At 41.3% G+C, this 13,839-nt stretch overlaps 2 protein-coding genes across 2 annotated transcripts in view; one reads left to right on the plus strand and one right to left on the minus strand.

The window, feature by feature from the left end:
- unc93b1 (unc-93 homolog B1, TLR signaling regulator) overlaps positions 1–9,007 on the plus strand; it is a 25,632-nt gene extending 16,625 nt beyond the window's left edge. Inside the window, exons 8-13 of the mRNA XM_027283199.1 lie at positions 3,633–3,757; positions 4,734–4,916; positions 5,058–5,343; positions 5,427–5,548; positions 5,643–5,765; positions 6,522–9,007. Of these exons, the coding sequence (XP_027139000.1) occupies positions 3,633–3,757; positions 4,734–4,916; positions 5,058–5,343; positions 5,427–5,548; positions 5,643–5,765; positions 6,522–6,788 (1,106 nt within the window). The 3' untranslated portion in view covers positions 6,789–9,007. The remainder of the gene's footprint in view (positions 1–3,632; positions 3,758–4,733; positions 4,917–5,057; positions 5,344–5,426; positions 5,549–5,642; positions 5,766–6,521) is intronic.
- A 684-nt stretch (positions 9,008–9,691) lies between these two features.
- cryba1l2 (crystallin, beta A1, like 2) lies at positions 9,692–13,625 on the minus strand. Its single transcript, XM_019273785.2, has 6 exons — positions 13,474–13,625; positions 13,081–13,156; positions 12,834–12,952; positions 10,896–11,037; positions 10,484–10,626; positions 9,692–10,098 (listed from the first exon to the last, which is right to left on the minus strand). The coding sequence occupies exons 2-6, from the start codon at positions 13,153–13,155 to the stop codon at positions 9,951–9,953; spliced, it is 627 nt and encodes a 208-aa protein (XP_019129330.1). The 5' UTR covers position 13,156; positions 13,474–13,625; the 3' UTR covers positions 9,692–9,950.
- Positions 13,626–13,839: the final 214 nt, after the last annotated feature.

Raw genomic sequence — 13,839 nt, forward strand, 5'->3', positions numbered from 1 at the left:
GTTTGTTCTCGTGCAGGTAGTGGTTGAGGACCAAAACCATGGGGAACTCCGCAAAGACACAAACTCCGCTGGTGAGAAAGAGAGAGAAGAAGCAGGAACAGAGTTTGTTTCTGCACCTGTACAAACTTATACACGGTGCACCTGGCATGAAATAACATGAAGCATGAGTGCACAAAAGATGGACGCAAACTCACATGAAAGATGATGTTGAAGACTGACTGAAAGATGATGGGTAGCTGTGGATACATCCCTTAGGAAGCTTCTTCTGCTCCTGCCACATGCTTCCCTATAGTTGACGTACTCATAGTACTGCTGAGCCCTCCTGCATGGTGTTGTTGAGAGTTTATGGGGTGCGAAAGGAGAAATTTAATAGCAAAATAAACAAAAAACATACTATTATGTAGAACCAATTCACAGTTTGATTTTTATCAAAACAGCTTTACAAAATAACAATGCCAAATGTGCTGACAAAAAGTATTTCAGCTGACGACCACAGCACCACACAGTTTAACAGAATTTCAACAATAAAGTGCCTGACAAACTGCTGTTTGAGCCTTGCATTGATCCAAACATACTGGTTTTGTTATTGTCACAACTCTTTGTGAACAGACGTGAAAACACTCGAACCGGCTAATTATGGTTTTTCAGAGTCTGGTCTCTCCTGACTGACACAAGGAGATTAAATTCCCTCATTTCGCTGCAGAATTTTATAAAGACTACACACTTTTTTTTTTTAAACATGGGCGATGGCTTATCTCAACAAACTTTTAACTTTGGCCTTTTTAACCCATTTGAAACATGTCAGCATTAGGTCCAACCAATAGTTTGCCATTTTCAACTGATTTTAGCTTATCAAATTATACATGCCGTCATTATTGCCCCACCAGTCAAGACTGGCCCCCAAACCCCTGAATTACTCAAAAAAAAAATATTTGTTTGAGAATCTCCACCATGAGTTCATAGGGTCCTGCTTTATTACCTCTGTCAAACATAGCTTTAAACCTTGATTCTTCAGGTTTGTGCTTATATGTTACATATTTATCACTTAATTTGTGCTTAATCAATCATCCCACAGTATGCAGAGGAAAAGGTAGTATTCCAGCACATAGCATGTGTATACACAGCAGCACACAGGGCACAGGGGGTTTTGAGCAGCCATGTCACCATTACATTCAGCAGTTTGTCCAACAGAGAAGCACTATAAGTTTTGTTAACTTTGATTTTTTTTTCAGTGATCTCACTCATACATCCCTCTACCCTGAGGCCTTATGTTTGATGGTTTTGTCACAGATTTGATTTCACTTTAAAGCTCTGATGGCTATTCAAAATGGTGAATATTATGTAAGGTTTAGACGTGACGACAAAGGTTGGCTATAAGTTGTAATAGTAGTTGTGTAGGATTTGGTGGCATCTAATGGTGTAATAGCTGATTGAAACCCCCTTGCCTCGGTTGCCTCTTTTCTCCTAGAGTGAAGCAGAAACTATGGCCATGAATATGTAGGTGCTATTTCTAGTGAGGGGAGGTAAGAGCAAGGTTCTGGGACAATGGTCGCTTCTGTGTACCTGTGACGTATTAGTTATAAAACATCTTCACCACCCTGCCACGTCATGCTTCTTACCTTGTGATATAATTTCCTAAAGAGGCCCAGAGGGGCACAATGGCCACGCCAATAGCTACAGCTGATGGAACCAGGTATAGTACGCTCCAGTGTTTGTCGGCAAAGAGTGCATGATCCCTGAAGCCAGGAACATCATCCACTTAGTACCTAGAAACCTGTAAGAGAGAGAGTACATAGTACACAAAGGCAGGACAGGTCAGTCAGATAAAAAAGACTCGTGTGTCTACCTGATAGTATGGGGGGTGTAAAGCAGGCCTATGATGGGTGTGACGTTGATGCCCTAAGCATCTTGCGATCAAGGCCTCCAGGCCAAGGTTGCTGTATTTCACTTCCCGTAGGTCATATCATAATGGGGATCAGCTGCATCTGCAGTAGACCTGGGGCACACCCACACACACATCATTTTTACACACTATGAAAATGGAATGGAAAGAACATATCAGAGCCTCTGCAACTCTGCCTGTCTCTGTGTCCATTTCAATGTCTTCTCCAATCAAACTCACCCATGTACACACTGTACACATCATGGCTCCAAAAGGCTGCGAACACTTCTTATGACTCCAGCCTCTTCCTCCTGTTATTTCCTTCCTCCTCCTCCTCATTGTACTCTGCCTGTGGGCCAAGAAAACTCCTCCATCTGAGGAAAGAGCGTGTGTAGGGGGGGTAGTATGCAACTGTGTGACAACGGCAAAGCAAATTAATTCAATTACTCATGACAAAGCGTGTTATCTTTCATTAGAAATCTGGATCACATCACAGAGACTGGAGTTTGAAGGTTTTTCACACAGCGCAGGAAGCTCACCTGGCCTCTATGTTGTTCGTCTGCCCCACATCCAGCAGTTCGTTAATGCAGCCATTAGGTGGTGCTATAAGCAGTCACATCCTCCTCCTCTTTGTCAGCTGCTCCATCTGGACCAAAAGAGCCACATAGTGGATGCAACAGATGTTTCACTGTCACTCCCACTCAATCAAGCAACATCTGTTTGTTTTTCCTATGATGGTACCTAACATTTTAAATTTCACTTTAGTCTATTTTTCTATTATTGTGTGTGTATTTTTCTTATCGTTGCTGTGTAAATAAGATTCCATTGCTGTTTAACCACGTGTTTTTACTTGCACATGACAATAAATCTTAATCTTTAATTTTAAGACCTGGCATTAAAGCTTCAAACACAATGCAGCCATTTATTTTACACTCTCTTAATCTCTGAGTAACTTTTTGTTAACTGTTTATGACTTTATGACTGCTATTTAGAGCATTTGTTCTCTTTTTTTAAATCGATGTTCTCTCTGAGGACTAGAGTTTTTTGGTTTGAGGCCAACATCACAAAGTTCAAGTTCAAGTCACAAGCTACATTCTCTGCAATGTCAAAACCTGCGGTAAAGACACGTCACTTCACTTTCAAGGATGAATGATTACAGACAAATAAGGGCAGGACAGCAATATATAAGGATTGAGTTCTTTCTATACAATGCTCATCAGTTTTTTGTTTTTTTTTTAGCAAAAGATGCTCTAATAGACACATTACCTCCCCAACTGCAAAACAGCAGACGGAGACTAGCTGGTGAACATGTAGCAGCTAAAGAAAACAACCACACTGAAAAAAAGGTTCCTCGGTTTCATAGATTTGCACGAATGTGTAGGCTAGCATATACCTTTTGTCCACTATACTTTAGTCGGCAGCAAACTGCTAAAGGAAACACAATTTGGCTCCAAAATTGCTGTGAAACAAGATAAGTGCAACACTTCTGCTAAAGCTGAAATGTTTTTCTTAGATTTCAGTTCTGGCAGCAGTGGTTCCTTTTTATTGCAACAACAACAAAACCAAAAGGAGGAAACATCGTTATCGCATCGCATCACATGCCTCTTCAAAATGCAAAAACATGAGCACACAAACAACTTTTTTTAATGTACTGTTTAGCCATTCGTCGATTAAGATGCAGTCTCATGTTAAACTTGATGCTTCCCATCACCTCCTTTCTAATGGCTGAACCTTCCTCGTCCTCTGCCAGGAGCAACCGTCACTGGAGTGATCCCCGGCTTCAACACCACAGTGCTGACCAAACTGCCTCGCTCCATGCTGCTCATCAAGGTGGAGAGTGTCCTCATGGGCTTTGCCTTCCTGTCCATGATCATCGTAAGACTGAACCTCCCCGACACACACAAACACCTCTGACCTCCTGGTGTCTTCATCTGATTGTCTTGAGTTTGCACTGCACAAATTCTACCTTTACATAGATAATGTTTCTCCGTTTTGATCGACAGTGTCAGAAAAGTAGTCATTTACATGTTTATTATTGGGTTTGTAGTTTGCTGCATTATAATGAGAGGTGTTTTGTATGTTTGTGTAAAAACATGGGAATAGAATTCAGTCCAACACAAGAACTAAACTATGACCTCATAATAAGCATATTGTTGAATTACAACCTCTCAGAAAAAAACGTCATTATAAGCCTTGTAGAATACATGATTAGATCATATGGGTGTACCTAATAAGTGAATCTGAGCGTATGACAAACTCATTTTCAAGCTATTTACACATCCAGCAGACACAGGGCAACATAATCCAATGTTCCCAGTGAATATTGTAGATAGTATAACTTTGTTGTGGAGCAGGTAGCGTATAGTGTGCTTAGAAAACAGCTCCTAGCTGCCTGATGCTGCTAGGAGCTGTGAAAGTGAACCAAAACAGTGAAGGTACAGGCTGTAAAACCAAAACAGTTAGCCAAAAGACACTAAAAGTGTCTATCTCAGTGGTAGCACACAGGAAAACACACTCTCGGGTCCACTTCTTTGTGCAGTTTAGAGCAATTGTGAAGTGTGGCTTGAGAAATGGATCGTTGTTGTAAATACTGTTGTAAAGTATTTTTTTAAAGCTATTTTTTGGGCCTTTTTCAAGCTTTATTGTATAATGCAGCTGAAGAGTTGCTCGTAGTAATTTAAGAGGGACACAAAAGCTCTCAAGAATTCTTGTGTTATTCAGTGCTGTGTGTGCAGCTGGTTATTCTGTCGTACAATGGCCTGGATAGAATTGCCTTATTTTTCAGAGCAAGGCACAGAAAAACATTCGAAATGATTCCAAATGAATTGATCGCAGTTCACTTTTACGACAGTTCCTTGTGCTGTGTGGCGCTGCCTACCGCCCGACAGAAGAGATCGATCTTCGCAGTATTGGCTGGGGAAACATTTTCCAGTTGCCTTTCAAACACCTGAGAGACTACCGCCTGCGACTGCTCTGCCCTTTCTTCATCTACAGCGGATTTGAAGTGCTGTTTGCGGTCACTGGATTCTCCCTGGTACTGCCCTGTCAATGAACTTTGTTGAACAGTAGTGTTTTGACTTTTAGGTAGTTTGAAAGGCAGATTATAGTTACAAGGACAGGAAATATATGAAATAAATATATTTCATCTAATTTCTTTCTTCCCTTCCCTTCACAGTCATATGGTGTCTGCATATTGGGCCTGAAAAAACTATGGCTCCTTGTACTCGTCTACGGCCTCTCCAGCTCCATCTTTTCCTCCCTCTCCCTTTGCCTCCTACGCCTCCCACGCTGGGTGTGTCTGGTAGGGGGCGCTGTCGTGCATGGGGTGCTGCTGGTGGTTCTCATGGTATTGTCCGTTAATCAAAACGAAGCACATGAGAGACCGGAGTACCTTTGGCCTCTGTTAGTGATCTCTGTGCTGTGGGGAGTCGGCACTGCGCTGAACAAGACAGGTGTCAGCAGTAAGTAACAGTGGCTGTGGTTGAGGTGTCTGTATGTACCCTACAACTTTGTTCACACATGTCGGTGTGTGTGTGTTTGTTAGCTCTGCTGGGTATGCTGTACGCTGAGGAAAAAGAACGTCTGGACTTTGTCTACACCATCTATCACTGGTGGCAGGCCATCGCCATCTTCATAGTGTACCTCTGGTCCAACCTGCCGATGAGGGTATGACTGTGTGTGATGAGTTGTCTGAAAAGTTTAAAGGAAAAGGTGCCTACTTTTTTCCTTTCCCTTATCCATTTCTGTCCCTCTCGCCTAGGCCAAACTCTCCATCCTGTTAGCCACTCTGTTGCTGGCCTGCTACTGTTATTGGGTGATGGAGCGTCGGCTGGCCAAGAAAGTGGCATACAGAATGCCTCGCATCCCTCGGCCACGGCACAAGGTAACCGATCACAGTCCGTCTTAAATGACTGAAGAAGAAGAAGCAACCAGAATCAAGTCTGCCCATGTTCATTTGTGTTAATTGGTTTCAACATGATAGCACTTTCAGAAATAAGCGACCTTTGCCTTTGTTTTGTTCTACATATCAAACCTTAAGGAGGAAGCCATAAAAACTTTAAACACTGTGTGAACAGCTTTCCCTGGGATGAATGTGCAGACACATTTAACGACCGTTCTCTTTGATGTATGAATGTGAATATTTTTTATAACCTCCACTGCGGCTCTCAGTGGGTATTAACTTAAAGTCTTTAATGCCAGCAAAGCTTAGACATTAAAGCCTCTCTCCATTCAAAAAAAAGTGTTTTGTTGTGTGTTTGACCTTGTGCAGAATAATGCGCAGTCTCACACAAGAAGGCTGTTTCTTTTCTCTGTGCTTGCCACAAATCTCAGCAGTGGAGGAACACTGCTGACCCTGACTGAGCTAATTATGTACTATATGTATATATACGACAGTTTAAAAGCTTGTCCCAGTGCACCAAATATCCATTTTTTTTTCTTCAGTTCTTCATGAGATTTTCTGGACTGAACAGTGCTTTTGCATTTAACTTGTAAAAGCTTTATTCCCTCCAGGAGACTCTCTTGTCTCATGAAGAAATAAAGGTTTATCCATAGAGATCAGGTCTGTGATGGTATATCCTTAGAGCTCCTCACTTTCTCCCCTCAGTCATCAATACAACATGTTTTTTCATGTCTGCAGGTCAAAGGCTACCGTTACCTGGAAGAGGACAACTCTGATGAGTCAGACTCTGAAAGAAGTGAGGAGGAGGAAGGCGGGGAGGATAAGGACGAAGAGCATGTGGTGGAGGAGATGGGAGCAGAGGACTGGGAGGAAGGAGGCCAAGCCGCGGGGGTCCAGGGAGCTGACTCACCCGGAACCAGGAGGAGAGGGGCAGAGGGTCACCGTCGCAGACGGGAGGACGCCTGTGTGAAGGAAGGAGAGAGGGAGGAGCGTGAGGGAGAGTGAGAGGGGAGAGAAAGGAGGACAAATCAGAGGACAGAGGACAGATATACAGAAGAGTTACTGAATGACTCCTTATTTTTACAGATATTCACACTTGTCATCAATGTCATTCTTCCATACTACACTAAACAAACAGTGTGAGCTTTAAAAAGCTAATTAACTATTCAGCTTTAATCACAACAGTAATCCAGAGGTAAGGGTACAGAAACTGTAAATACTTGCAATTTAAAGTGGAAACAGGCAACTTTTTTCCTTTAACTATCATTATGAAGTAAATGCTGAGTGTTGGTGTAATGAATATAGAATAATGACACCAGACACTGGGGATATTCCTGAGCAAGGAAAATGAAGGCTTGATTTATGAGACTTATGTATGGATGAAATGAATGAAGAAACATTTTTTCCTGATGTTTTCTTCCCTCCTCCCCAATGCCATTCCTGCTGTAAATACTTGTCTACGCGAAGCAATAAAGTTACTCAAATATGTCATTATGCAATATGCATCTTTACAGTCGCTCTTGCCTGTTTTGCCTGCCCAAAATGAATTTAAAATTCTGGCAGTTTCATTTGCTTTCAGTTTCTTCATGGAGGTGGACTGTAATAAAAGTGCAAGTTGATCCAGTCTGTGCAACAGTGGCACAAACAATAATATAATTTGGAAAAGTTGAAAAAGTTGTCTGTTTCCACTATAACAATAAGCATGAAAGTCATAGTGCACACTGGATAAAACACGACTGCAACTCTGAATACAGCAAAAATAGTATTAGAATAATTTTTCTTTTGCTGCAGTTTGTGCAGATCATTTTAGAGGACGTTGCGGTTGCTTTTGTGCTTCATCAAGTAGAAAAAAACATTCTGTAACATAGAAACTGGGTAGTAAAAAAAAAGAACAGAAAGAGACAGAAAAAGAAATGAGGAATTGATTTTCTAAGTTCATCCTCCATGTGTTTTGATGGAACCATTTTTAGAGAGTCTGGTCGTGCTGAATGTGAACAACATAAGCAGCCGTGGCTATATGTAATCCTGTTTTTTTTTTTTAAATCTTTAATATTTTTCAAAGAAAGGTACGGGCAGCCAGTCATGTATGGCTAATGTCAGAGAGGTATGAAATTTAGCCTCAGGGATATATTACAGTTACTAATACATGGACAGGTGTATACAATACAGTGATCATCTCCAATACAACAGTAAATGAGATTAAGAGTATACGGTTACGTTAGCAACTGTACTTAGCTATTCTAATGTTAATATGTTAACTTACTCACATTAACAATGTGTGGGCCAAAGTGTTGGAGGGACAGACATTGCTATCCATAGAACTATTTAGTCAGGAGCTGGTACAGAAGACAACACATAAAACAAACAAGGTCAGATCATGGCTTGAAACTGCACACTGATCAGGGAGTCCACATGCCCTTAAAAATCACCAAACGTTTTGCAAAGTCAATCATTTGTTAGAGGTCTTACTTTGAGGCAAAGCTTTGTTTGTGCTGAATGCTCATTCCTAATTGGCCCCTGTCATAGCAGTAAAAGCTCAAGTGTACAAATCATACGGCTAATGACGCCTGAATTCCATTTAGCTTCTTCAGTTTCAGGTTCCTGGTTAACCTACTGTGACAAGTCAAAATGTCTGCGGTATAACGGACCTATTAATCATGACAGGGCGGCAAGTTTGGAGAACTGCTACAGGATAATTCAGCGATTTTGAGAGTCGATACCATGTTGTACAAAACCTTTATGTTATTCTTAATTTATCTACAGTGCTTTACTGCACATAGTTCTCACTTCATTTGCTGGCATGTCTTTTGTTTTATTGACTGTTTCTTAAGTTATGTTGAGCTGTAAATAACTTTACACACATTTTCTTTTATTTGTTTGAGTCAGGCAGCAATAAGCCGTCGTGCTTTTATATATTATAAATTCATATCCTTTTGTAGGTACTGTAGTTACACATTAGAGTCGGGGTCAGTTCACATATAGTTTATTGTGTTAAAACAAGACAGTAATGTCCATTTAAACCAGATGTGTGAAGAAGGAAAGAGTCCACATACTTAAGTGGATATTTAACATTTCATGAAGCTACTTTATGTTGTGTCAATCCCTGTGAAGATGTTAATGTATGTAATGTCATTTTATTGTCTTAAACAGTGAAACTTTGTTGCTGTGTTCACCGGAATAAAGGTTGTATCTCTCGCTTTATTGCACATGAACAGTCAACTAAAGAAAGTGTTGTTGCTGCTGTGTTTGTCTTGACTAGTGGGTGGTATGATGTCAAAGTCTCTGACTTTATATTAGGCAAGTTGTGACAGCTTTATCGCCATGGAAACTTTAAAGTACGACCAGTCTAAAGAATAGCAGGCCTAAATTGTTTCCTTACAGTTACTGTGACAATACATTTACATACCCACGCATTCACAAGTGTTATGAAAGGCTTTTGCTTCTGTAAGTTGTATTACTATAATAAACTTGACAAAGAAGAATTTCATAGTAAAAGCATCAGAAAAAAGTTTCAGTAAAAGTTGAAGTCGTTTGAAATTATTTTTGAGTAATTAACCTACATTTTAGTCTATGGCCACATTATACCCTTGTCCTGGTCCTGCAGGGATTCTGACATGCTGAACAAATATGGATGCTGGATGTGAAGTGCTGATGTGAAACCTGACACAGCAGAATTCTCACTTATTAACACTCGTTAGGAATAATTTCTACTTTAACAGTTTCACACGTAATCTTAATATGTGATTAACATTCACTGTTTAGCCTTCTTTCTCGTCTATCCTCTCACCTCCTCTCCTGTTCTCTGAAATCTTAGCTGCAGTTTGTGCTGACGTAAGTGTTTTATGTTCACCACATGATGCCAAACATTCTCTCTCCATACATGCACCTTAGAAATTACAGAAAGCACATTGCAGGTTCTCAATCTTTATTTCACTTGTACTAATACAAAATGAGTATTCACAGAAATATGAATATGAGCTGAGATTAAGAGGTAGCTGCTACATCACTGATGGTTTGTGTTGTAGTTGTGGTCCTGACAAGTGAAGCCCTAAACTCTGAACCAAACCTAAAGTTCAGGCTTTGGACTCATAGTCAGGCCACACTGAAGCACAGTGTTCAGGTGATGAGCCTGAGCTGATGCTGTTGCCCGTCCTGATCCGTTTCTTCTCAGTGCCTGATGCGTCTGATGGACTGGATCTTGGGAGTCTGGCAGTGGGAGCCCCAGTTCTTCCAGTGCTGGTAGTCTCCGCTGTGTCTCTCACACTCCATGATGTACTGCTGGCCTCTGTAGCCGGGGTACTCGTAGCACACAAAGCTAAAGAAAGATAGACAAGAGGAGGAGGGAAAATGTAAGCGTAAGAAGAGCCGAGTTACAATTTGAATGTTTTACATTTAGAAATTCTTCAGGTGGTATTTGATTTAACCAAAACTGGGAAGACTATTCAAATTAGGGCCTGACAGATGCTCGATTTGTGGGACAAAGCAATAAAAAAAACTGTGGCAATATAGCTAGAGATATTTTAGTCTGGACCAAAAGTAAAAGTAAAAGTGGACAGTTTTGAGCTTTCTCTGTCAGATTACTTTGTCCTGTTTGATTCCTGTAGTAGTGAATATATGTTTTTCCTGCCCTTCCCTTCTTCATGGTGAAGAGCGGTCATTCACTTTGAATTAGAACATGCTGGGATAAAGCGTTGACTTACGCTCCACACTGCACGTGCATGGAGCCCACCTCGGGCCTGAACCAGCCCATGGCCTGCAGGGAAGGATAGTCGTCGCACATCTCGGTGCAGCGGCCCATGAAGTTCTCCCTCTCAAAGATCATCATACGGCTGCTGTGGTGAGACTGCGGAGGGGGATACAACAGAGGGTTAGCGTTAAAGTTAGCTTTAAACCTGTCAGACAGATGTACAGAGCCAGCAGACATGTGGCAGTGAGTAGTCCCATTTCTATTTTTGAGCTGTTTCAGTCACTCACACTGCGTGGCTCATTCTGCTGATCAATCCCACCCTTCTGTCACTCACGATCCTCTCATGTCCCATTTCGCTCTTTCACTCCCACTTATCTCTTCCCTTTGTCTCATTTTTAGCCCTGAATTACTCTGCAGGTACTCACGGCGCAGTAGATGGGGCGGAAGGACATGAAGCGCTCAGTGTGGTAGGACAGAGAGCCGCTGTAGGCGTCCCAGTTGGGGTACTCGCCCCTCTCCAGGATGAACTGCTGGCCCTGGAAGTCATGGTGCTCGAAACCAACCCAACTGGACACATGGAGAGGAAAACATGAAAGAGTCAGATGCAGGAGTAAAAAAAAACAAAACTGTAAATACTTAAAATCAGTGTGAACATAAAACAGACAGGAGACACTAGACGGGGTGAGAGGAAGGAGAGAGGGAGCGGCATGCAAATGAAAAACCCTCTAGTGGTCACAGGAAACAGTGCGCTTCTTTAGGAGCATTAATGTGATGATGTTCAGTGTCCTGTTTTTTCTTTTTAAAATGTAACATTCTCACAGTGAAAAAGTTCCCCAAGTTCCAATTTAAACATAAACTTTCTCACAAAATGATGATTATAGATGGAAAATATCAGCTCATATTAACTTTTTGAACAAAATTTCACAATAGACCAACATGCGTTTTGTTTTTTTCTGTTCAAACCTTTCTCTCAACTCTTTAAGTCACCCCATAAGTGAACATTATGAGTGTACAGAGATAACTTCCAGACTGTCCTGGTTGCTCATGTGGTTAATTTTTGCTTCTAAATGTAGCCTGTAACTTCTTTGCGTGGCTTGCCATCCATCTATCAATCCATCCACTAATTTAGTACAAAATAACTTGACTTGGTATTCGGTGACTGATATATGACATAAATGTCCCTGAGTGTTAAAACGTGTCTTATTTTTCTCACACCGTGAGGAGTCACCAGCAGATGGCTGCTCGCCGTGTGCAGACGACGACACAGAAACCAAGAAAAGATGTAATGGAGAAGTATGATGACGTGCAGCTGATAAAAAAGAAGAAGACTGAAGTCGATGAAATGTGTTGAATCACTGTCACATTAGTCATTGATGTCACATTAAATACTTTTATAGAAATGACAAAAGGTCTCTAAAGTTGAAGAAACACAATCGCTGCTGTGGAAGAGAAATATACCATGAAGAAATAATTAAACGTGGCATATATTATTATTTGAAATATAACCAATGAACTTCTAAAACAAAAATAAACTAATCTCAGGAATATCAGTATAATATTGTGTCATAATTTTTGCAAATATCTTATTATATTGTCCTTATGCAACACTGGAAACAATGAATAATGCTGGAGGGATCATTCATGACAGACAATGTGCCAAAATTAGAACAGCTTTGTTTCTTTTACATGAGAGATTTCTGTATTTGTCTGGGTTTTTTTTCTGTTATTCTGGTTTAGGCTCCTATGAGATAAGGCTGATGTCACGTTTTTCTATGTACCAATCAGAACTTTTGAATCAAAATGTAATGACTGCATGTTCACAAGTGGACCATAGACAGAGATAACAGTACTGATAGTAGATAATAAACAGTTCTCAGAGCCGCTAGGCATTTCTAAAAAACTGTTATGTGTGTTTTTCATCACAGGCATTGTGTTCTTTTCCCTCACATACTGTGTGAGAAAAGGGGAAAAAAACACTTGTGTTGCCTTAAATGATCCACCGATGACCAATGAGAGCTGCTGACCACAGGTGAGGCACACATGCCAGCTTTAAATAGCCTCCACAAAGTGAAACTCGGGAGCTATAAACAGGTGTCGGACTGATTAAAAGACACCCAGCAGCTCCTCCAGTGATCAAACTGATGACGTGAGAAACCTCTTTCCAAGCATTTCATCTAAAAAGAGTGACCTCAGAGGTGACATGCCTCAGTGTGCCTATCACTTCCTCTCTCATTATCTCTCTACCTCCGTCTCACAGACACACACCTACATAAACACACACGCGCATACACAAACACACACACACACAGTCAGTCAGTCAAGTGTCCACAGAGACTTGCAGGCGTACAGGCTGTCTGACTCACGCTCCACTCTCCACTCGGATGGAGCGGATGTTGTCCATGCCGCAGTCATGGATGTTGCAGCACTCGGAGGTGAACTCCATACACTTGCCCTGGAAGTACTCCCGCTCGAACACAGTCACCTGCACACAGGAGGGGGGAGACAAAGGGGGGGAGGCATGAGCATGTGTACTGTGTATGTCTGTGTTTAGTGAGTGAGTATATGCATGTGTGTGTGTGTGTGTGTGTGTGTGTGTGTGTGTTAATCCACCTTAAAGAAGGGGGCTGTACCCATGCTGGGGAAGTACATGGATGAATTCATGTGGGTTCTAGTGGCTCTATTCATTCTGGAGTGGAAGAGAGGACAAAAAAAAACAACAACAAAGTACATGGATCAGAGAAGAGTTTTAGTAAATGAGTTAGTATGATCACATATATGGATTTATTGGATAACGAAAATGTTTCTTTAGGCAAACTTAATATTGATTGAAAGTTTCCACTTATAACTTATATATATTTCCGGAATAAATTCAACATCTCAGGCAGCTAATATGTTTGAAATAATAATAACAGCAAAAGTTTGTTAAGTTAAAACAAGCATGTTATCCGGTGAGTCCGCCCCGTGGGAAAGTTGTGTGTCCGTTATTTTCCCGCTCCTGCTTACCTGGATGCTCTCCTCGTGCTCCTCTCACAGCAAATCCTCTTTACGTAGACTTTTGTCTGAACCTGGCGCTTCTGTTTTATACCGGCGTCCACGTGAGGCCCTCGTGCTCGCGCGCGTGCGCCTGTTGCCCCCCCCCTCCATGCTAATGAAGTGAACGAGGCGAGTTTGGACAAAGTGTGAAGCGTGCCCCGATTCAGGACGACACTTCCGGTCAGTGGCTTCAAAATTAAGCACCTGACTTACATTCGATGTAATATAGAGATATATATATATATATATAAGTTATTAGATGTTATTTTGGGCTTAAATGAACTTTTATGAACCGTGCCTCATAAAAGTTACGTTAAAAACAAGCTGTGACCTCAT

The sequence above is a fragment of the Larimichthys crocea genome, chromosome X, assembly GCF_000972845.2.
Source record: "Larimichthys crocea isolate SSNF chromosome X, L_crocea_2.0, whole genome shotgun sequence".
NCBI lineage: Eukaryota > Metazoa > Chordata > Actinopteri > Sciaenidae > Larimichthys > Larimichthys crocea.